This window comes from Scyliorhinus torazame, chromosome 1 (genome assembly GCF_047496885.1).
Source record: "Scyliorhinus torazame isolate Kashiwa2021f chromosome 1, sScyTor2.1, whole genome shotgun sequence".
In the NCBI taxonomy this organism is placed as follows: domain Eukaryota; kingdom Metazoa; phylum Chordata; class Chondrichthyes; order Carcharhiniformes; family Scyliorhinidae; genus Scyliorhinus; species Scyliorhinus torazame.
Window position 1 is genome coordinate 304,534,409 of NC_092707.1, and position 24,333 is coordinate 304,558,741.

The following is a 24,333-nucleotide window of genomic DNA, read 5'->3' on the forward strand; positions in this document are numbered from 1 at the left end:
TGAGTGCATATTAAAGTCCAGTTTCTCATTGGTCTGTGTTGGATGCTTGTTTAGCGACAGCAACCTTCCAGATTCCAAAACCGGGATCATACAAACCAGAGAGAACGTCAGTGGAGATATGGATTCAAATTTTAACCATCTAAATCGGAGGTTTAACTCTCCACAGCAAGCTCAGTTTGACTAAGTTTTGTAATACACAAGACACATACTCAGATTTTAAAGATTTTTTTTACTCTTTAAGTTTTTTCTTATATACAGTAAATACAAAAATATTCTTTCAAATACATATGGATTTTAGGCCTACAAAACAATCAACTGAATGCACTGGAAAATGTAAATCACAGTGGCAATGAAGTTACAGCAGAAAAACAGACATTTTTAGGCAATTAATATACTTTTCATTCTGCTTTGTAGACATTTATATGCAGTGCTATATACACATACATACACACACACACACACACACACACACACACACACGCACAAACACACACTCTAGAAAAATCAACAGACTTGTCATTGGCCATTAGAAATAATCAAAAACAATTGCCTGTAAATGCTTTCCTGAATAGTGATGCAATTTTTAACCTCAATCCCTATACCAATTACTAAAATAGACTACAGATTTTTTGTTTTTTTGTTATATACACAAAACAATGGTGGTGGTGGGTGGGTGGGGGGGGGGGGGGGGAGGGGGGGGGGGGGTTTAAACATAAAAATACATCACAGGACAAGTTTTTTTTGTTATTTTACAATTATTAAAATTACATATCAGCCTTCAGAAAAGAACGGTCAATGCAATGCTGATTTTTCTTTCAATAAAAGGCTGTTCACAAGTATTTACACAGATAATGCATAATTCAGGGAAAAGAGACAAATGTGTGTCCAGGGACACTGGTTGATCTACAAGGCCAGAAGCTATTCCATCCATTTAAGGCTTCAATTTTCTCCTCTCTCATTTTCTAAAAAAAAGGCCTCAGGTTTATGGATATTGGTTAGCCAGCAGAGTCAGTCACCAGTACATATATACTTTTGAAGTGTAAACCAAAACATACTTCTGGTATTTCTAGCATCTGGTCTGAAAAACGTGTAGTGGAGTAGATTTGTCCAACCCACCTCCTGGCTTCAACACCAAGTCAGGGTAACAATTACATTGGAGTGCTCCACTTTTCACGGCAGGGTAAGTTTCAATAAAACACAACTGACATGCTTGAATGGTTTAAGAATTACAAATTACATTTACCTGACAAGATAGAGTTGCTACCGATTAAGGGTTAGTCTGATGGAATTTTTTATGACACGTATGCTACTCGTGGGGACTGGAGAAGATGCATCTGGAAGCTCCTTGCTAGGTAGTCTCTGTAAAAAAAAGCAGCACCAAAACAAGGACAGAAAGAAGCATGTTAAATTGCACTTGTTAAAGGTGAGTTCTAGAAGTATAAGAGGTTTTTTTTTTTTTTTTTTTTTATAAAAACTTAAGAGTGAAAATCATTCTAGCTCCCTTAAAAGAATCTTCAGAAAGTTTTGAGTGCAGACATTAACTCGTAGAATCATCGTTTCCTGTGAAAAAAGAGATTTAATGGGTAGTACCTGTGATCTTGTATCAATTGTAGGAATGGGCATGGATTTCACTTCTCCGTGGTTGTCCTGTTACATACAGACAACAATTTAATCAATTGAAGCAAAACAAATTTCAGATAGGTGAACCCCCCCCCCCCCCCCACTACATAAAACATGTAAATTTCATTAACTTTGTTTCCATCCACTTTGATTGTTTTAAAACAAATTTACTACTTTCAGTGTCCTGACACTATTACTTGAAATGGCAAAAAATTGAACCAGACATTGTAAGGGAGCTGAATATCCACAGATGAATCCAAGGTATTCCAGCTATTTGCTGTATCACTCAGATTGATGTCAGCTGTGACAACAGGTTAAATGCTGAACTACAACAAACATTTCCCTATAGGGGAAGAGAGCAGCAACAGAAAAATGTGTACATAAATGTCACTTAATTCTTGCTGATACATTAGTACTAACACTAAAATTAAATATAAAGCTGCAACATGATTGTTCTTTATATCTTGCACAATAAATTATGTAGTCTAGAACATTATGGTACAGACTGTAAAATGCAGCATATAAAGCAAGATTACAAGAGCAACATCTTGCAAACTTTCATGCAGAAGACAACCATTTCTATAGCTACCGTGTATTGTGAATGGACACAAACACTGCACCATAGCTCTTGCCAACAGTGTCTTCAGGAATATTCTACACAGGCAGGACATTAAATATATATTTAAATTCATTCAACGAATTAAAATTAACTGTTAACAAACATTGGACTGAATAATAAGCTCCGAGTAATAAGCTGGGGAGGGGACTTTACAGTTGTGTAGAGAACTATAAAATACTGAACTGATATTTACTGACAGGTTCACCAGTTTAAGGGAAAAACTGTGCAGTCTTAGATGCAAGTGAATAGTCCCTTTTAACTAGTAAGAAATGAACACCCACAGTCACGATGAACACCCTCGTCAACCTTCAGCTGTAGTTACCACTACCTGTCCATCTTTCTGAGGTTTCTGTCCATCCTCTTCATTTGATGAATAAGGTTGCTTAGAAGCAGAATCTTCTGGCTCAATGGCGCACATCTGGAAGGACAGGAAAGAAGTACATTGAAACAACATTCCGGAATATTATTAATGCAATAAATATTTAAATTTAATCTAGAGCTAGATTGAAATATGCAACATTTAAAAAGCCAGACAGTGCTAATACCAACTGTGGCTCTTGGAAGGGCATGCCTCCAATTTTGTTTTGAAAAGAAAATATTGTTGAAGGTGAACGTCATCCTATCATTGCAGAAGAAAAATATTCTTGCAATATGCACATTACAAAGAAAATAACGTAGCCTCCATGAAGCTTCTGTTTGGTACTACAATCTCTACCAAGTAAGGATTTGATTTTTAACAATGGAGACTGCTTTGCAATCAATGAGGCTCAGGCTGGAGTGCAATAGAACATACACCACTTGGATGCAAACACAGCTCAATACCTCAGGTTTAATATCCACTCTCTTCATCACTGTGGTTGCACTGAAGACTATCTACAGAATGCACTTCAGCAACATATCGAGCTTACTTTGACTACACGAAGCCCTCACCTGAAATTATTTTTTGACGGAGAAGGACTAGAGCAGCAATGTCATGGAACATCACCTCAAAGTGAGAGACTATGTTAACCTAGACATGCATCACTATTCCTCCAGTCACTGGGTCCTAGAATTCCTTCATCGTCAGCATTACAAGAGCATTTGTGCCACAGCAGTTCAAACAAGGCTGTCAAGTGCCTGAAGGAAATAGGCTTGGGCAATAAATACAGCCTTTCCAGCATGGACACGTGATGAGGATTTTTAAAAAAAATGCTTAAATGACACTCACCTACCATGTGTTTATAAATTGCATTTATATCCATTATGCACAATTACTGCCCCAAATGCATGAATCACTAGCACTTAAGAATTTCCCCCCAAGCAGCAAGTTACTTTGCATGGTTTGAAAGACCAATGCTCTTTATTAAAAGCAGCTGCCATCTCTAACTTAAGTGTCAATTTGGTAGCTATAAACCACAGTTCTTCTAATGTGGTGCTCAACATAAATCATTTAAGAGCACTTAGTGTGATGTCTATTTAAAGTTTGTAGCAAGCAGTCAATAGAAAAACATAAAATGACTGGTAAACCCCAAATGTGGAGAATGAGGAAGGGAAGCGACAGAGGTCACAGCAATTTTGACAATTCTATTGATTTGTAAAAACATTCCTCCATGCAGATGCTAAAAGTTGGTAGTAAATTAAATCAATTTAATCGAAAGGCAAATAAACGATGACTAACCACAAGTTAGTTTCTGCTTAAAAACGAAACCTTGTTGGTATTTACCAATGGGAGGTCTTTCAGCCGTTTTGGTGATTCTTCCAAAGTAGGTGAATGAGGTCTTTTCGATGAAGAGCTGTTTGGGCTAGGAGTTAGCTTGGTCCCATTTGGTAGTGGCTGGTTACATGGAGAAGTCAAACGAGGAATTACACTACGCCCAACAACAGTGGGAATGGTACACAGTGCTTGAGGTGTGGGATTTGCCATGGAAATCAGATCATTCTCTGCAAGGAAAAGTTCACAATTAACATCGGTGAAGTCACAACATGCAGTCTTGCAAATCAGTTAAGAGAGGTTGACATACTTGCACTAATAACAGGTCTAGACTTTGCTTGGCCAAGCAGCATTTCTGAAGAAGCACCCTCACTTGGCATTAGTTTTGTTACATCTGAAAGTTGTACATTTCCAGGTGAAATACTGTTCCGAGTAAAGAAAAATGGAAAGTCATTGAAGACTTACATTTAATTAACTTACAATCACAAAGTTATAACACAGAATATCAACATATTCCACATTATGTTTTACATACTTTTGCAAGTCCTCTATTCCCATGATATTTGACGTGGAAGATTTTTGTAACAGTGGAGAACCAAGAGGAGTGCCAACATCAGTATCCCTCGAACTGTCCAAAGGACTTCCTTCCAAAGAAGTGCGATTTAGATTACCACCATTCCCAGAAGAGTTCCGATTAACATCAGGTATGCTTTGCTGAAAAAGAAACAGAATGAGACTTTAAAAAATGCAATCAAAGGTAAAATACTGAATAAGTTCAATGCAGTGCTTCATGTTTACCTTCTTTCTTTTCTGCAGGATTTCAGCCGGCAAATACTGATGGAGCTGCTTCTTTTTGACATGCGTAGCTTCAATTCTCATTTTCTCCTTCAGCATGTTAATGTTGTTTGCTTGTCTGTATACTGCAATATAAACCAGAATTGTTTCCAGGCAAGCGCAAAAAGAGGTGATTTGTAGAGTTTAATGATAAAATACCTAAACTAACAGTATGGTTAGAATCCAGTATAGTGATTTTACTTTGAAAGAAATTCTAGTAGTGTATTGCAATTTAAGTATAACTGTCCAGAGTCGTGTTTTGGTGATTAACGTGCAATCTGGTCTCGTACTACAAAATGGAAAAGAGTCTAATTCCAGAAATAAAAACAAAGTTGTGGAAACAAACTCAGCAGGTCTGGCAGCATCTGTGGAGAGAGAAACGGTGTTAATGTTTCAAGTCTAATAATTCCAGGCAGTCCTGGGCAAATTTACATTCAAAGCCGTTACAAAGCGATGTTCAAATTGGCACCCTGTATTCCCCTCGCCAAACAAATGTATTAATCAATGGTATTCCTCATGCTGAATTTGGGGATGCATTCTTTTATAGCAAGTGAAACACCAGTGACAATATTTTTAATAAATAATTTCTCTGTTCCTCTGCATTCCATTTCTGTTTTCCATTCAACGATAACTGAAAAAGAGTACCATTCCATTTCAAAATACACCTTTCCTAACATTGGAGACATATAGACAATCTACAACAGTAATGCAATGTTCACTGTTGGGCAAGTCAAATCTTCCTGCTCTTATGCTAGGCCAAGAGCAAATGTTGCACTTTAAAATCAGGACCAATTCAAAATATCCACACAGAATGCTATCCGCAAGCTATTGCACTACATCTGCCTAGTTACTGATATTTCGACTCACTTCCGGTTGTGGCTATGCCTTCGTAGGTCGCACAGTCGGCAGCTCCCGCCGATAACTGACTTTTGGGCCCTTAGAAGGAGCTCCAGTGGCATTTGACGACGATTCCCGGTGTGGGAAGGAAACCGTGAGGGTCCCCCAGCACTGTATGGAGTGGAGCGGTCAAAAAAGTGGCTTTAGAGAAGAGAGGAGAACGGGCGTGAAAAAACAAGATGGCGGCGGGCGGGGATCAGGCAGCGTGGGCCCAGTGGTCCCGGGAGCAGCAGGAGTTTTTAAAGAAGCTGCTTTGCTGACTTGAAGGCGGAGATGTTGGCCCCCAAGGTGGTGTTGATTGAAAGGCTGGTGGAGACCCAGAAGATGCAGGGGACGGCGATTAAGGAGGTGCAGCAGAAGGCCTCTGATAATGAGGACGAGATTCTGGGCCTGGCGGTCAGAGTGGAAGCGCACGAGGGGCTGCACAAAAAATGGCAGAAGCTGGAGGACCTGGAGAATAGGTCGAGGAGGCAGAACATGCGGATTCTGGGTCTCCCTGAAGGCGCAGAGGGGTCGGATGCTGGGGTGTATGTGACCACGATGCGGAGTACGCTGATGGGCGCGGGGGCCTTCCCGAGGCCCATGGAGCTGGATGGGGTGCACAGAGTCCTGGCAAAGAGACAGAGGGCGAACGAGCCGCCAAGGGCTATGGTGGTAAGGTCCCACCGCTTCACCGACAGGGAGTATGTCCTGCGATGGGCGAAGAAGGAGCGGACCAGCAGGTGGGAGAACACAGAGATCCGGATTTATCAGGACTGGAGTGCAGAGCTGGCCAAGAAGCGTGCAGGATTCAATCAGGCCAAGACGGTCCTCCACGGGAAGGGGGTGAGGTTTGGGCTGCTACAGCCGGTGAGGCTGTGGGTCACATACCATTATTTTGATATGCCGGATGAGGCGTGGATTTTCATCAAGAATGAAGAGAAGTGGACTAGAGTTAATGGATTGCAGTATGTTATGGGGGTTGTTGGGGAGGGGGATGGGGCGGTGTTTCTCCCGCGTTTTCTTGGGTCTTTGTGGCCCGGGGCCCTCAGGGATTTGGGTGAAGTCGCAGTTGAGAGGAGCTGCATCACAGGGGGGGTGGGGTCGGCCAAGGAGAGCGCGGGTTTTCCCGCAAAATGGTGGGGGGGGGGGGGGGGGGTAGTACCTGAAGCAGGGGGCGGTACGGTGTTCGATGTCCGCATTGGTTTATACGGTGTGTGGGGGAAAAGAGAGACAGCATGAGTCAGCTGACTTACGGGAGTGCAATGGGGGTGGGGGTGGGGGTGGGGGGGGGGGGGGGGTGGCTGCTGTGCTGACTGAGGGGGACTGATGGTAAGAGGGAGAGTCGGGGCGGGGAGCCTCCGCCTGGAGAGTGTGGGACGCGCAGGCACGTGGTCTGGCCTAAAAAAGGAGATGGTGGGGAGAAAGAGAGGAGAGAGAGCCCCCCGATCTGGCTGACCACGTGGAACGAGGGGCGCCTGAATGGGCCAGTCAAGAGGGCCTGGGTGTTTTCGCACTTAAAAGGGCTAAAGGCAGACGTAGCCATGGTACAGGAAACACACCTGAAGATAGTGGATCAAACCAGGCTGAGGAAGGGATGGGTGGGACAGTTTTTTCACTCAGGGCTGGATGTGAAGAGGGCGGGGGGGGGGGGGGGGGTCCGCAATCTTGGTGAGTAAGCAGGTGGCATTTGAGGTGGTGGGTATTGTGGCAGATAAGGGGGGTCGTTGCGTTATGGTGAGTGGCAGGCTGCAGGGGGCCCGGGTAGTGTTAGTGAATGAGTATGCTCCGAACTGGGATGATGCAGGGTTCATGAGGCGGATGCGGAGTTGGATTCCGGATCTGGAGTCATGTCGTTTGGTAATTGGGGGGGGGGGGGGGGGGGGGGAGACTTTAATACGGTCCTGGACCCGACATTGGATTCGTCTAGGTCGGGTAAGAGGCCGGCAGCGGCCAAGGTCCTGAGGGTAGTTCTTGGACCAGATTTGCGGGGGGTGCCAGGCCAAGGGTGAAGGAGTTTTCCTTCTTCTCCCATATACATAAGGCTTACTCGCGGATAGATTTTTTCGTGGTAAGCAGGGCGCTAATTCGGAGAGTGGAGGGGGCAGAGTACTCGGCCATTGCGATCTCGGACCATGCCCCGCACTGTGTGGAGCTGGGGATGGGGGAGGAGGGGCCAACGCCCGCTGTGGCGAATGGACGTGGGACTACTGGCGGAAGAGGAGGTCTGTGGGCGGGTCCAGAGGTGTATCCAAAGATATGTGGAGGCCAATGATAATGGGGAGTTTTCGGTGAGTGCGGTCTGGGAGGCGCTGAAGGCAGTGGTCAGGGGGGAGCTAATCTCAATCAGGGCCCACAGGGAGAAGAGGGAGAGGGAGATACAGAGGGTGGATAGGAGATATGCGGAATCCCCCGAGGAGGGGTTGTTGAAGAAGCGCCGGAGCCTTCAAACGGAGTTTGACTTGCTAACCACGGGGAAGGCTGAGGCCCAGTTGAGGAAGGTACAGGGAGCAGTGTAGGAGTATGGGGAGAAGGCAAGTCGGATGCTGGCGCATCAGCTGCGGAAGAGGGAGGCGGCTAGGGAGATTGGGGGAATTAGAGTTTGGGGGGGGGGGGGGGGGGGGGGGGGGGGAAGAAAGAGAGAACATGGTGCTGACCTCAGCTAAGATAAACGAGGTCTTTAAGGACTTTTTTGGTAAATTATAAGAGTCAGAACCCCCGGAGGGAGGGGAGGGGATGAGGCAGTTCCTGGACCAACTGAGGTTTCCAAAGGTGGAGGAAGGGCGGGTAGAGGGATTGGGGGCCCCGATTGAGATGGAGGAACAAATTAAGGGGTTGGGGAGTATGCAGGCGGGCAAGGCCCCGGGGCCGGATGGGTTTCCCGTAGAGCTCTATGGGAAATTCTCGGAGCTGTTTGGCCCGTTGCTGTTGAGAACTTTTAACGAGGCTAAGGAAAAGGGAATCCTTCCCCCGACGATGTCGCAGGCTCCGATCTCGCTTATCTTCAAGCGTGATAAGGACTCGCTGCAATGCGGCTCCTATAGGCCGATTTTGTTCCTTAATGTGGATGCCAAGCTACTGGCCAAGATCTTGGCCACTAGAATTGAGGACTGTGTCCTGGGAGTGATTAATGAGGATCAGACGGGGTTTGTGAAGGGCAGGCAGCTGAATACGAATGTGCGGAGACTTCTGAATGTGATCATGATGCCCTCGGAGGGTGGGGACGCAGAAGTGGTAGCGGCAATGGACGCGGAGAAAGCCTTTGACCGGGTGGAGCGGGAGTACCTGTGGGAGGTGTTAGGTAGATTTGGGTTTGGGGAGGAATTCATAGGGTGAGTCAAATTGTTGCATCAGGCCCCCGTAGCGAGTGTTTCGGCGAACCGGCGGCGGTCAGGGTACTTTAGATTTATATCGTGGAACGAGGCAGGTGTGCCCCTCGTCCCCTCTGCTGTTTGCCCTGGCGATTGAACCGCGGGCCAGGGCGTTGAGGGAGTCCAGAAACTGGAGGGGGTTGGTTTGGGAGGTGTGGGTGGGGAGCAGTGTTTCACTCTATGCGGATGACCTGCTTCTGTATATTGCGGATCCAGTGGAGGGGATGGGGGAGGTCATGCGGATACTTAGGGATTTTGGAGACTTCAGGATACAAGCTAAATGTGGGAAACAGCGAGGTTTTTGTGGTGCAGGAGAGGGGCCAGGAAAAGAGGTTGGGAGAGCTACCGCTCAAGATGGTGGAGAGGAGCTTTCGGTACTTGGGCATCCAGGTGGCTAAGAGCTGGGGGGTCTTGCACAAGCTCAATTTAGCGCAGCTGGTGGATCAGATGGAGGGGGACTTTAGGAGGTGGGACATGCTGCCATTCTCCACTCTCCCTGGCGGGCAATGTGCAGTCCGTAAAGATGACGGTCCTCCCGAGGTTCTTGTTCGTCTTCCAGTGCCTGCCCATTCTCATCCCCAAGTCCTTTTTCAAGCAGGTAAATATGAGTATTACGGGATTTGTGTGGGCAAATAAGACCCCGCAGGTTAAGAGACTGTTTTTGGAGCGCAGCAGGTTTGGGCGTTTGTGAAAAAGCAGGTGGGGGAATTCCCACTGCTATCTGCCCGGATGATACAGGACAGGGTGGTCTCGGGCGTATGGGTGGGGGATGGCAAAGTATCGGACATATACCAGGAGCTGCAGGAGGCATCGGTGGAAGAGCTGAAGGGCAAGTGGGAGGAGGAGCTGGATGAGGGCCTGTGGGCTGACGCCCTGGGCAGAGTCAATTCCTCCTCATCTTGTGCCAGGCTGAGCCTGATTCAGTTTAAAGTGGTGCACCAGGCGCAAATGACAGGGGCAAGAATGAGTAAGTTCTTTGGGGTAGAGGACAGGTGTGTGAGATGTTCAGGGAGCCCAGCGAACCATGCCCATATATTTTGGACATGCCCGGCACTTACGGAATTTTGGAAAGGCTTTGCAAAGGCCATGTCCAAGGTCTTGGACACTCGGGTAAAACTTAGCTGGGGGATAGCGATATTTGGGGTATCGAATGATCCGGGAGTGCAGGAGTCGAAAGAGGCCGGAGTTCTAGCCTTTGCCTCCTTGGTAGCCGGGAGAAGGCTCTTGTTAATGTGGAGGGAGGTAGCCCGGAGAAGGCTCTCGTTAATGTGGAAGGACGCAATGCCCCCAAGCGTAGAGGCTTGGGTCAGTGACATGGCGGGGTTTCTCAGGTTGGAGAAGATGAAGTTTGCCTTGTGAGTGGCCTTGCAGGGGTTCTCCAGGCAGTGGCAACCGTTCCTTGACTTTCTCACAGAACGCTAAATGGAGGTCAGCAGCAGCAATCCAGAGGGGTTGTCAGGGGCAAATGCGCCACCTTGTTTGGTTTGTTAAATTGTTAATAGGGTCAAGTTGTTTTTGTTGGCATATTGTTTTGTTCTCTTTGCACTGGGGTGGTTTAGCACAGGGCTAAATCGCTGGCTTTGAAAGCAGACCAAGGCAGGCCAGCAGCATGGTTCAATTCCCTTAACAGCCTCCCCAAAAAACAGGCGCAGGAATGCGGCGACTCGGGGCTTTTCACAGTAACTTCATTTGAAGCCTACTTGTGACAATAAGCGATTTTCATTTTTCATTTCATTATATAGTGGTTTGTAAAAATTATTGAAAAAAAACATTTTAAAAAAAGTTACTGATATTTCATAGAACCACAGACTCCTAGTGCAGGAGGCGGCCATTTGGCCCATCAGGTCTGTATGATCCTCTCAAAGAGCACAAAGGCCCACTCCCCCACTATCACCAGATCCTCACGCCACCTAACCTACAATATTTTGGAAACTAAGGGGCAATTTAGCATGGCCAATCCACCCAACGTGCACATCTTTGGACTGTGGGAGGAAACCGGAGCAATTAGACGATACCCACGCAGGCACAGGGTGAAATTGCAAACTCCACACAGACAGACAGTCACCCAAGGCCAGAATTGAACCCAGGTCCCTGAAGCGGTGAGGCAGCAGTGCTAAATTAAGCAAATTCTGTCTATGGGCTCCGGCTATACATCTTGCATTGGAACGTTTAACGCAGAACTAGCTATTGCCATGCTACGCAAGCATAAAAAACAAAAAGAGTTGGACCTTGAGCGGGTGTGCCAGATCGGAAAGCAAAAATAAGAGAAAAACCATGTAAAGAAAAGGAAACACAATGGGACAAAATTTACTTGTCTGAAATTGTTAAATTGAATATCAAGTCCGCAAGAATATAAATAGTCTAATTGAAAGAGGAGGTCTAATTGAAAGTCTGCGTTGAGTTTAACTGGTACATAGTAGCAGGCCAAGGACAGAACTGTCAGTGTGAGAGCAAGGTGATGAATTAAAATGACAGGCTCCATTGGAAGCTTGGGCTTATGCTTACAGACGGAATGGAGGTGTGCTCCAAAGCAATCACGCAGTTTGTGTTTCTTCCCAATGTATGAGATTTCCAGCATCTGCGGTATTGTTTTTCAAAATTTGATCAGATTCCACTTTAAAGCTACTGCTTTAACAATACTCCTAATCTTCACAATTTTGGAAACTAAGGGCCAATCCACCCAAATTGCACATCTTTGGACTGTGGGGGGAAAACAGAGCACTTGGAGGAAACCCACACAGACACAGGGTGACAGTGCAAAATCGACACAGACAGTCACCCAAAGCCAGAATTGAACCCAGGTCCCTGGCGCTGTGAGGCAGCAGTGCTAAATTAAGCAATTTGCACTGTAGGAGTCTGAGGTTCTATGAAAATGTGGTGCAATAGCTTGCTGGTAGCATTGTGTGGGGATATTTTGATCCACCCGTGAATTCCTCAGACACAGCTTTTTATTCAAAATGATTTTTATTGTGGCCAATCAATTCTTGCTCCTCCAGAGTACAAATATTATATCTTAAACTTTCTATCCTTTCAATATTAGTCATATTAGCTAAACTTTTGCGCAAGTTAGGTGATGCAAGCTATCAAGTTGATCAACTTTAACTCCCAATTAGAGTTATGCTGTTAACCACTGCTGGGAACTTTGAAAAGATTAAGCACTCTATCTGTTCTAGGTTAGTGATATGACATGAAAGCAAGAGATTAGCACAATGCTTACTAAGGTTTACTGCACAGAAAGAGGCTACTTGGCCCATCACGTTTGCATCGGCAGGAAGATGAGCCATCCAGCCTAATCCCACTTTCAAGCATTTGGTCCAAAACCCTGCAGCGACTGCACCTCGGGTGCATTTTCTCACATCTTTTAAATGAGTTGTGGGTTTCTGCCTCTACTACCCTTTCAGGCGGTGAGTTCCAGATCCCACTTAGTAAAAAAAATAATTCTCATCGCCCCCCTGATCCTTCTACAGTCACTTCAGCAGAGTGGTCAGTGATGAAGGGGCATAGATATCAAGGAAATAGGTCCTTCCCATCCATTTTATCTTGGCCCCTCAATTTTGTACATCTCAATCAAATTTCCCCTCAGCCTCTTCTGTTCCGAGGAGAACAACTTCAACCTACCCAATCTTTCTTCACAGCTGCAATTTTCCCATCCTGGCAACATTCTCAAATCTCCCTTGTACCCTCTCTAATGCAATTGCATTTTTTCTGTAGTAAAGTGACCAGAACTGCACACAGTACTTACGCTGTGGCCGAATCAATGTTTTATATAGTTCCAGCACAACCTCACTGCTCTTATATTCTCTGTCTCGGCCAATAAAACCTCTCTGCATGTCTCTGCCAATAAATGAAAGGATTCCACATGCCTTCTTAAACCACCTTATTGACTGGTCCTGCTATATTCAGGGATCTGTGGTATTCACCCAAAGTTCTCAGTTCCTCTACACCTCTCAGTATCGTCCCATTTATTGTGTATTCCCTTGCCTAGTCTGCTTCCCCATCGCCTCACATTTCTCTTGAATTTCATTTCTGCCTACCTGATCATCCATTGATAAGTTGCCTGCTGCGTGAGGATAGATGCACACTGCAGGAAGTTGTGTAAATTGGCAAACTTCTTGATTATTCGAAACTTCTTGATTATTCCCCCTACATTTATGTCCAAACCATTACTATATACACCACAAAAAGCAGTGGACTCAGTGAGCCCTGCAGAACCCCAGTAGAAACAGCCTTCCAGTCACAAAAACACCCATCACCAATTACTCTGTTTTCTGCCACTGAGCCAATTTTGTTCCAGCTTGCTACATTCTCTTGGATCCCATGGGCTTTCATTTTTTTTTTATTTTTTTTTTTAAAACCAGTCTGCCATGTGAGATCGTCAAAAATGTTGCTAAAATCCATGCAGGCCACATCAACCATTGTCGATTGTCATACAAACCCACCTGGTTCACTAATGTCCTTGAGGGAAGGAAATCTGCCATCCTCATCTGGTCTGGCCTACACATGACTCCAGACCCACAGCAATGTGGTTGACTTTTAACTGCCCGCTCAAGGGAAATTAGGGATGGGCAATAAATGCTGGCACAGCCTGCGACTCGCGTCCCATGAACGAATAATAAAATAAAAATGTACTCTAATCCTCCTGGTTACTTCCTCAAAAAATTCAATCAAATTTATGAGACACGACCTTCCCTTAATTTTAAGGTGACTGCCCTTGATTAATCAGTGTCTTGCGAAGCAGCAGTTTATCCTACGCCTCTCAATTGATTCCAATAATGTACCCACCACCCGAGTTCAGACTGACTGCCGTTTAATTATTCAGTCTACCCAATGTTCCCTTTTTAAACAAATGCCCTGGCACCACACCTGCATTCAGTGAGGAATGGAAAATGATGGTATTTCCAGCCAAGCTTCTTCTGTTAAGAGTCTGTGTCCCATTTCAAGCGACCCTGATGATTTATTAACTCAAGGATACTAATCCCCTTAACACTTCCACAGTGTTTATCACATTCTATACTTCACACTTCCCCTCCTTAAATACAATGTCTCCATTGTCCCCATCTTTTGCAAAGACAGACATGCCCAAATGCAGTGATGCTCCCCTTCAAGCCACCCTAACTTGGAAATAGGGGGCTCTAGATTTGGATGTCCCACCCACCCATGTTTCTTTGAGGGAACATGTCCACACTAAACCCTTGAACCTTTGAATGTCTCCCACTGCTCGGACACGGATTTACCTTCAAGTACCTGGTTCCAGTCCACTTTTATTAAATCATTCCTCGGGTTAGTAAAATTGGTTTAGCTCCAATTTAGAACTCTCCTGTTGTATCCTTGCCCTTTTCCATAATTACGTTAAAACTGAATTAATAATCTGTGTCACAAATAGGCTTACATTAACACTGCAATGAAGTTACGGTGAAAAGCCCCTAGTTGCCACATTCCAGCACCTGTTTGAGTACACGGAGAGAGAATTTAGAATGTCCAATTCATCTAACAGCACGTCTTTCGGGATTTGTAGGAGGAAACTGGAGCACCCGGAGGAAACCCACGCAGGCACAGGGAGAACGTGCAGACTCCCTCCGCACAGCGACCCAAGCCAGGAACCAAACCTGGGACACTGGTGCTGTGAAGCAACAGTGCTAATCACTGTGCTACCCATTATGATCACTACCACCAAAATGCTTTCCCACTGTCACTCTTTCCAGCTGCCCAGCTTCATTTCCTAAAACTAAGTCCAGAGCTGTACCCCCCCCTCGCTGGGCTTGCTTCATACTGGCCAAAGCTTCTCCTGAATGTATCTGAAGAACTCTGTTCCCTCCATTCCTTTCATACTAAAATGATTCCAGTTAAATTCCCTACTATTGCTGCCCCATTGCTTTTGCACTTCTCGGAAGGCATATTTTCTCTTCTACCTCCCTCTGACCGTTTGTGGTCTATAGTACACTCCCAGTAATGTGACTACCCTTTTTTGTTCCGAAGCTCAATCCATATAGCCTCAATGTTGACTCTTCTAACACATCATCCCACCATACAGCTGTAGTTTATTCTCTTACCATAATTACCACCCCCGTCTCTTTTTATCCCCTCTCTCGTCTGAAAACCCTGTAATAAGGAATGTTGAGCTGCCATTCCTGTCCATCTTTAAGCCATGATTTTGTAACAGATATCATACTGCCACACTTCAGTCTGTGCCCTCTGCTCATCTGAATTACCCTTGTAATGCAAGGGTAATGCAAGTACCCAAGTATATACCCTTGAGCATGACCAAACTCTATTGTCTAGCTTTTGCTTTCTCCGCCTCCAAACACGTTCACTGGTTCTCTGTCTTAAATGGCCATTTTCAATTTGCCTCAAGTCTACCCTCAGGTTTCCATTCCCCTGTCAAACTAGTTTAAACCCTTCCCAACTGCACCAAGCAAACCTCCCAGCAAGGATATTAGTCTTGGACCATGGAGGTTCAAAACCAAACCATTCACCTCATCCCAGAACCTGAACCCCTACACCATCTCAAACGTTCTATTTCTATGCTCACTAGCATATGACACTGTAATCCGGAGATTACTACGTCGGAGGTCTGGCTTTTTAATGTCTTACCTAGCTTCCTAAAATCTGCCTTCAGGAACACATGACTCTTTCTACCCACGATGATGGTACCAATGTGAACCATCACCTCTGGCTGTTCACCCTAAAGAATGTCCTCAGCCCTTCCTTGGTCCTGGCAGGGAATGTACCATCCTGGATTCACATCTGCAGCTGCAGAAACACCTGGCTATTCCCCTGACTATCAAATTCCTACCACTATTCCTCTTCCAGTTTTCTTCCGCCTATGCAGCTGAGTCACCTGTAGTGCCCTGAAAATGGCTCTTACTGCACTTGAGGAAACATCACTTTCACTGGTTTCCAAAATAGGAAAACTGGTTAGAGGGAGATAGATTCAGGACTCCTACATTACCTGCTAGATCCTACTAGACGTTCTGGTGGTCACACGTTCCCTTTCTGCCTGCATGCTCCTAACATGTGCTGTGATCGTTCCGTAAACATGCTAGCCACATGGCCCTTAGTGTTGAGGAAACACCAGTGACTCCAGCTGCTGCCCTAGTTCCAAAACCTGGAGCTGATGTTTCTGCACCCAGTGACACTTTGTGCTCGTCTAGGGCACATGAAGTGTCCACAATTCCCACGCCACAGGCTGCGCTACCCTGCCAGACCTTACGCTTACTCATTGACCCCCCCCCCCTACCCTGCAGGAGGCGGCCATTTGGCCCATCAAGTCTACACCAACTTTCTGAAAGAGCAGCCGAACTAGGCCCACTTCCCTGCCCTATCCACATCAACCGTTAGATGTTTGGGATATTTACTATAAACTGGAGACTAGAAAGTAAAGTAAACTTGACTCACCAATCATCTTCTCCTACTAGTTACTCAAGGGTTACGTAAAATGTTGTTTTTCTACAATTGAGCCATTTATACAACTGTTTTAATTATTTTTTAAATTCATTTTAATAAACCCTATTACAGGCAGCATTGGTGGTGCAGTGGTTAGCATTGCTGCCTCACGGCACCAAGGTCCCAGGTTCGATCCCGGCTCTGGGTCACTGTCTGTGTGGAGTTTGCACATTCTCCCCGTATTTGTGTGGGTTTCGCCCCCACAATCCAAAGATGTGCAGTGTAGGTGGATTGGCCATGCTAATTGCCCCTTAATTGGATAAAATGAATTGGGTACTCTAAACTAAATTTTTAAAAAATAAACCCTATTACCCCAAAAAAGCTTTACCGATGCCGCTACTATAAAAAACATACTACTAAAAATCTTAGTTACCAATAAATTATACCAATTCTTAAATGATAAACAAGCAAAATATTCACCAACCACTTACCTGGTTTCCTGAAACGCCATACTCTATTTTCTCAGAATCTGGTCATTTCACAGACTAGACCTTAAACTGTTCTGTTTAGCAAGCCTGCAGGATTTAACATGGTTACTGATCCTCCCATTATCCCCTGATGCAGTACATAATTGTACATCGGACCGACATTGAAGAAGCCCAGTCTCCTTGCCCACATTTAAACAATTTATTTTACCTTCATACGAGATTGCCTGCTACAGCTATAAGGTACTGTGTCTTTCCGTTTCAGTGCAGCTTCCTGGGTGGAAATTTACTTCCATAGGAGAAATTACCAGGTCTAAAATTAAGGTACATTGCATAACTATTTAGGGGTCTAACAGTGATGCAAAGCACCTTCAATTTAGATCTAAATTGGGATCTGCTTCACTTTTTAAAACCAGTTTTCACAGCAAAGACTATCATACAAGATGTAAATCAGAAATGAAAATCAGAGTATGAAGGAAAAAGAAATGCCACTCACTTCAAGATAAAACTAGAAAGCGAATGTTAGAGGAAGAAATTCAAATCCTTTCCCAGCAAAGTGACCCAGAACATAGCATTTCGACCAATAACAGGTTAGGTGTATTGGTCATGTTAAATTGCCCGAGTGCCCAAAGATGTGCAGATTAGGTGGGGTTACGGGGATAGGGCGGGGGAGTGGGCCTAGGTAGAGTGCTCTTTCAGAGGGTCGGTGCAGACCTGATGGGCTGAATGGCTCCTTCTGCACTGTAGGAATTCTGTGTTTCTAGATTTGTTTCAGTTAAAGACATTTTTGAACAGTATCTTTTTCCACAACATAATTTGTGTAGTATTAAAATAGTAGGTTGACATGGGAGCTACTAACCACCAGTGTGCTGCAAAACAGATTAAGTATTTTCCTTATACAGATGATAAAAATGTCGACATTGAGAGCATTACGTTAGTTCTTGGAGAGAAAGGATTGGATTTGTTTATTGTCATGTGTACCGAGGTGCAGTGAAACTTATTTTTCTGCGAGCAGCTCAACAGATCATTAAGTACATGAAAATAAAATAAAATACATATTAGGGCAACACAAGGTACACAATTTATAGTATATCAAATAATATAGTTTCTGGAGATAGCGTGGATAGCATTGTGCAAATTTCAAGAGTTGAACTATAAAGACACCAAGAATTTGAGTCAGAAAGTACAAAGAAGTCATATGAATTCAAGCTGCAATTTTTAGAAAATGTCAAAATTAGTCCATGCACCCTATTTTTGCATGAGTACCACAAATCTATCTGCTAATTATAAGATATTTGCTCGTCCTAGTAAGTCCCAAGAACTTTAGAACTAAATACTAGTTCACATATAAAACCAAAGACACTAGTGAGTATATCAAATTAACGAATAACCTTTTTACCTGTATCAGTGAATAATTGAATATCTTGCGTCAGATCAATGTTTACACTTTCTGCATTTTCCACTTTCTTAAAAATGATTCCAATAAACCAGATGGTAACATAATCATCCCTAAAGAATGGGGGGGGAAAAAAAACTTTTCAGAAGGTACTTAATTATTGATGCTGTTATGTCACTATGTTTAAAAGGCAAGATATTTGGGGCAGATTTTGCAATCAGATGCAAAATGACAACATTTGTCACTCAATTTGAAAAAAACCTTGATTCAGCGGTATCAGTGGTGCAATTTTCACCTTTGAAGGTGTTAATTTCATTCTGGCATCAGCTCATGGAATTCAGCAACAGTAATGTCCTCTAGAGGCTAAACAACCAATCAGACTGAAGAGTTTACACAAAGAAAAAAAAATATTAACAGCACAGAAGCAGCCATTTGCCAATCATGTGTGTGCAGACTAACCCAACTTTCCAGCTCTTGGTCCATTGCCTGTGGGTCACAACAGTGATTCTCAAACATCTTTATTTGAAGACCCCTTTCCACATGATAAATATTGTATAATACTCATATGAGAGTGCTTTGTAATAATGCCATTATGAAAAAGGATTTAAAAGCCATCACAAAATGGGTGTGCTTGCTTCTCAACAGAGTCTATCTTTGGTGTGATATTTACCAATGATGCTTGCAATTAGTATCCAAAAGCCATTTTGTCTTATCTTTCTACTGCAAGAGTTCCTCAGGCTAGTGCCATAGGCCCAACAATCTTCAGCTGCTTCATCAATGACCTTCCCTCAATCGGGGGGGGGAGATGTTCATTGATAACAGCACAATCTTTAGCACCACTCACAGCTCCTCAGATATCGAAGCAGTCCATGCTCATATGCATCAAGACCAAGACAACGCTCGGGTTTGGGCTGATAAGTGGCAAGTAACATTTCCACCATGCAAGTGCCAGATAATGACCTTCTCCAACATGGGAGAATCTAGCCAGCTCCCCATGAGCATGACCATTGCTGAATCCCCCTCTAACATTCTAGGGATTACTAATGACCAGAAACTGAATTGGATGAGTCATATAAATACTGTGGCTACAAGGAGGTTAGAGACAGGCAATTCTGCTGAGTAACTCACCTCCTGACTCCTTAAAGCTTGTCCACCATCTAGAAGGCACAATCAGGGGTGTGATGGTATACTCTCCACTTGTTTTGGATGACAGTAGCTCCAACAACACTCTCAACACCATCCAGGACAAAGCAGCCCGCTTGATTGACACCACATATACCACCTTGAACATTCACTCCCTCCACCATCGATGTACAGAGGCAGCAGTGTGTACCATCTACAATTATTATATGCACTGCAACAACTCACCAAGAACCCTTCAACAGCACCTTACACACCCACATCCTCTTAAGGACAAGGCAGCAGATGCATGGGAACATTATTGCCTGCAAGTTCTCTTCCAAGCCACACACCACTCTGACTTGGAACTATTTCATTGTTCCTTCACTATTGCCAAGCCAAAATCCTGGAACTCCCTCCTAACAGCACTGTGGGTGTAGCTACACCACATGGTCTGCAGAGGTTCATGGCAGCAGCTCATCACCACCTTTAGAAGGGCAATTAGGGAAAGGCAGTAAATATTGGCCTAGCCAGCGACACATGCCATGAAAAAAATTGAAAAAACAATAATCCTGGCATTAAATGAAGCCTTTAAAAATCAAGGCCCAAATCTTTTGATTGATCTCTGCATATATGACTGAAGTAGTACATTTGGACTCGGTGGAAGTCCTGATGTGCGGTAATTTAAAAAACTTCTGATAAGCAAACCAATGCTGCCCGTGACCCCCCTGCCCCATGCCTCCGACTAGAGTTGAAGATTTTGGACGTATCCATACCACTTACCTTATCCAGGAAATGCCAAATCGTTTAAAACTGGTGTAACACCCAGGCAACTCCACCCTGCCCTCCATCTGAACCCTCGGTTTAATAATTCCTCCATCCACACTGAAAGACCGAACCTTTAAAAAACGTACCTGAACATAGCAGCTAAAGCTGCAAAAACAGCACGTGTCTTCTCTTCCCCGACTCTACTCTGTTCTGATGAGAGTTCCCCAGCTAACGCTGAACATGTCTTTGACATTCTGGATCAGGAGATCCCAATAGAAATGTGCAGCAGTGTCAGGTTGTGAGAATCTTCACACATAGGAAGAGGAGCTCAGAAATCTTGCAGAGAGTCGCCACGCTCCTGCGCCATCTTGAGTAGGGACAGTGCATACAGCATTGCCACTGCTCAGAAAGTTCAGGCTCAAGTCTTAGAGGTAAAGAATTATTGTTTTTCAGAAAGCACGTGGCAAAAAGTGTACTGTTCATTTTATGGATAATTGAGCTAAATTCTGAAGGATAATCTTTTCTTTAGATGCCTAGTTTCTGTTTGCCTTTACACATAGCCCTACATCACTCCAGTACCTATTTAGAAAAGATTGATGGATTGACAGCAAATTTAACTGTACTTGGAATTTAGAAATTGATACTTGTCATTTTGCCCATAAGCTAATAGGAATGCAATGGACAGGATTAATTTTCAGACTAATCAACATGCTAACCATGGCGGCGAATTTAATTGATGTGGCTTACCCAATGGACAACACTTACATCTGGATTGTTATGCATCCACAATACTGTTTCTGCCCCAAGAGCATTGGACCGTAGGGCTTCGACTAGAGGAGTTATTTTGAGAGTCTTCCCAAGATATCATTCTTGCTTTGGTCTACACTAGTTGAGATTACTCACAATTTTGACCTCAGTTCCTGAGAATTTTGAACACATTCTTGTAACTCCTTGTCATCACCTTCAGTATGACTAATCTGCATGAGCAATTTTTGTTCCAAACTAAGAGGTACAGAAATTCAAATGAAATAATAAGCATGTGACATTAGTACACCTTTTACTTTTTAGAACCATGTCATGGATATGAACCAGTGAGGTTACTGTAAAAATATAACTTGATTTTTGTGCATCAATCGATGAAAGTGATCATTTTAAATCACTTCTACAACTCCATTCTTAAAATTTTAAAAGTACTGCTTTATTGCAAGTTATGACTATTCTTCCAATATAGGATTATTAAGCTAAAAATGGCATCAGCCAGTTGCAGAAATTCTGCAAACTAGCTAAATTATAAATTTACTGAAGAATCCCTACTGGTAACTGCTTCTTAATTCCTCTCCATAAGTGCAAGTGACAGAAGATTTATGGCTTTAGTTATTGCTGTCTAGCACTTCTGCCTGCAATTGCTACCAGGAAAGATGGCAATTTACATTTTAAAAATAAAATTCACCCTTTAAAAAAAAACACATACAGAATTTGGATGATCAGGCCAAAGCAAACCTAAAACATTTAGAAAATGAAATACAAATCCAATCGACTTATAATAGGGTGATCTTTTTATGTCATCTCTGATGTGCTATGGGACATTTTTTCAACATTGAAAAAGGGTGCTAGCAAATGTATTTTTAAGTATACATGTACCGTCAACAATTGTGGAGAATGTAGCAACTAATTTTAGCAGATAGTAACTGCAAAACTTAAAATCTGCAAATTAACCAATGCATTTATAATTTAAAATAGAATGGTCTCCTCCACTTTGGATTTTAAATGTAAAATTTAACACCGAAAAATCATCCCCACATTTTTCAACATTGAAATAGGGTGCTTAGCAAATGTATTTTTAAGTATACATGTACCGTCAGCAATTATGTGGAGAATGCAGCAACTAGTTTTAGCAGATAGTGACCGCAAAACTTAAAATCTGCAAATTAACCAAAGCATTTAATTGAAAATAGAATGGTCTCCACTTTTGATTTTAAATGTAAATTTTAACGCCCAACAATCATCCCCACATAACTACAGAAGACAATGTGGTTAAGGATATAAGCGGCATTTCAGATGTATACAGTACACACCTAAAAAATGTCAACTTGTTAACGGTCATAAGGAGTTCATTTTGACTCAAAATGGAACAAATAGGGCAGCACGTGGCAGTGATCCGGGTTAGAATTCCGGCCCTGGGTCACTGTCCGTATGGAGTTTGCACATTCTCCCAGTGTTTGCGTGGGGTTCACACCCCCAACCCAAAGATGTACAGGATAGGTGGATTGGCCACGCTAAATTGCCCCTTAATTGGGAAAAAAAATTGGGTACTCTAAATTTTATTTTAAGAAAAGGAACAAATGAGATTTAAAGTATAATGCAAATTACATATAGGGCTACAGTGATTTGAGTTTTACAATATACACTGGTCTATGAAATTGGATGATACCAGTTATGTTAGCACCTACAATTTAGTCTAATTATTGGAATGTTGCAACTGAAATGATGATTTAACACGTACAATTGTATTATCAGGTTTTAAACAAATATCATGCAGCGTATTCCCTAAAGCAAATACACAAAAGCCGTAGATGAGTTTAATTAGCTAGTCTGTTTCAAGCAGTCATACATACACGAGCTCCACCCAATTTAGAACATGAAGCACTTGGGTCAATGTAAAGCCCAACTTACAGATTGTGATGTTCCTTTAAGCCAGGAAAAGACTGTGGATTTACATGGGCAAGAGTAATGTAATCATTTCGCTCGAGGTTGCCAACAAGTACACGGATTTTTGATTCAACAAGACCAACCCTTAAAGGGAAAACATTTTTAGTTTAGGAGTCAACCAAAGAAACACATTTTGAAAAAGTATACGCAGCACAGAAATAAGGTGTTCAGCCCAACTAATCCGTACCAGTGCTTGGGTTGCATCCAAACTTCCTCTAATTTAGTTTTTCCTACTCCCACAAGTGGAAATACCGTCTTTACCAAAACGTTCCACAATTTAAGAGACATTTATTAGGTCACTACTCAGCCTCCTCTTATGAGAAAGATCAAGCCAACTTATATTTTTCCAATAGGAATGACCTTGCAGTTCTGGCACTATCCATATAAATCTTTTTTTTTTAAAAAACGGAGTATTTACCATTCTAAGTGATGATCTTCAGTGGATGCACTTGCTGTTAATACAATGTAGTGCCTGTAAACAAGTTAAAAAAAGTTTAAATATCCTCGAGTCAGTCGACAACCTCACAAAAAGAATATTTCAGAATAAAACTGTAAAATTACCTCATTATAAAATATTAATTGCAAAAAATACTTCTAAAAGATGTAGCAGTGGAGTGACTTAATCATAAGCACTGTCTTACGATTTTCAAAATTAGTCACCAATTCGCATATTAAGCATCCTCATTTTTACCATACAAACCAGGTGTCACTATTAATGAGCACACAAAACATATTTTGGCAGCTTAGTCTCAAATAAAAAGATGACTCTTCAAATTGAAATAAGAGTCATAAGAAAAAGCACAAGCCTGGCATGATTTATACTGGTCTTACAGGGGTAGTACTTCAGAGACAGAAGCAGCCCCTCTCTGACAGTGTCAGCTAACAGGAAAAACCTGTGTTTAAAGTCTGGACAAGCTTAGTTTTGAAAGACTAAATGGAGATGGTAATCTTCTGTTTCTCGATGAAGGAGTCAAATCTTTATTCCTTGTTTAATGAAAGGAATAGAGAAGGATATGTTCTGATTGTGGAATCAATATTGTTCTAATCCCTCTGGAGACGAATACTGTGGAAAGAACTCCAAAATGACCCCAATAGAAGGAATTGATATACAAGGTTTCATTTTAGCATTGTTATTGCAACACAAATTAAGCTTGTATTAACACACAAATGATATCGGAATGGAAATTATGTTTTTTGCAGAGCTCATCACAATACACTGTTGATTCTGGAAGTAAATTTGGTCCAAAGCTTTGTTGTCTCAATACAATGCTGTCAGGTAGTACATATTCTGAAGTAAAGGTGCTGCACTATGACCAGTGGAAGATACTATATGATTATATATTAGGTAGGAAAGAAAGTACACTCCAGGTTATATGCACACTAATGAGAATGACCAAATGATTGAACCGTGAGAAAATATTTAGCATAGAAATATCCATCAGATATGGAAAGAAAAATGCGGC

General features: G+C 43.1%; 1 protein-coding gene across 3 annotated transcripts in view; it reads right to left on the reverse strand.

Moving 5' to 3' along the window:
• Positions 1-209: 209 nt before the first annotated feature.
• papolg (poly(A) polymerase gamma) overlaps positions 210-24,333 on the reverse strand; it is a 45,204-nt gene continuing 21,080 nt past the window's right edge. The window contains exons 14-23 of one of the 3 annotated variants that reach the window (XM_072507807.1): positions 23,289-23,342; positions 22,835-22,954; positions 18,278-18,387; positions 4,728-4,849; positions 4,464-4,643; positions 4,240-4,357; positions 3,942-4,159; positions 2,568-2,657; positions 1,591-1,647; positions 210-1,359 (exon numbers count right to left, since the gene is read on the reverse strand). In XM_072507807.1, coding sequence (XP_072363908.1) covers positions 1,261-1,359; positions 1,591-1,647; positions 2,568-2,657; positions 3,942-4,159; positions 4,240-4,357; positions 4,464-4,643; positions 4,728-4,849; positions 18,278-18,387; positions 22,835-22,954; positions 23,289-23,342 — 1,168 coding nt within the window. In that variant the 3' untranslated portion in view covers positions 210-1,260. Of the gene's footprint in view, positions 1,360-1,380; positions 1,648-2,567; positions 2,658-3,941; positions 4,160-4,239; positions 4,358-4,463; positions 4,644-4,727; positions 4,850-18,277; positions 18,388-22,834; positions 22,955-23,288; positions 23,343-24,333 lie in introns of those variants that run through there. The other 2 variants (XM_072507808.1, XM_072507805.1) reach the window with 2 other exon arrangements.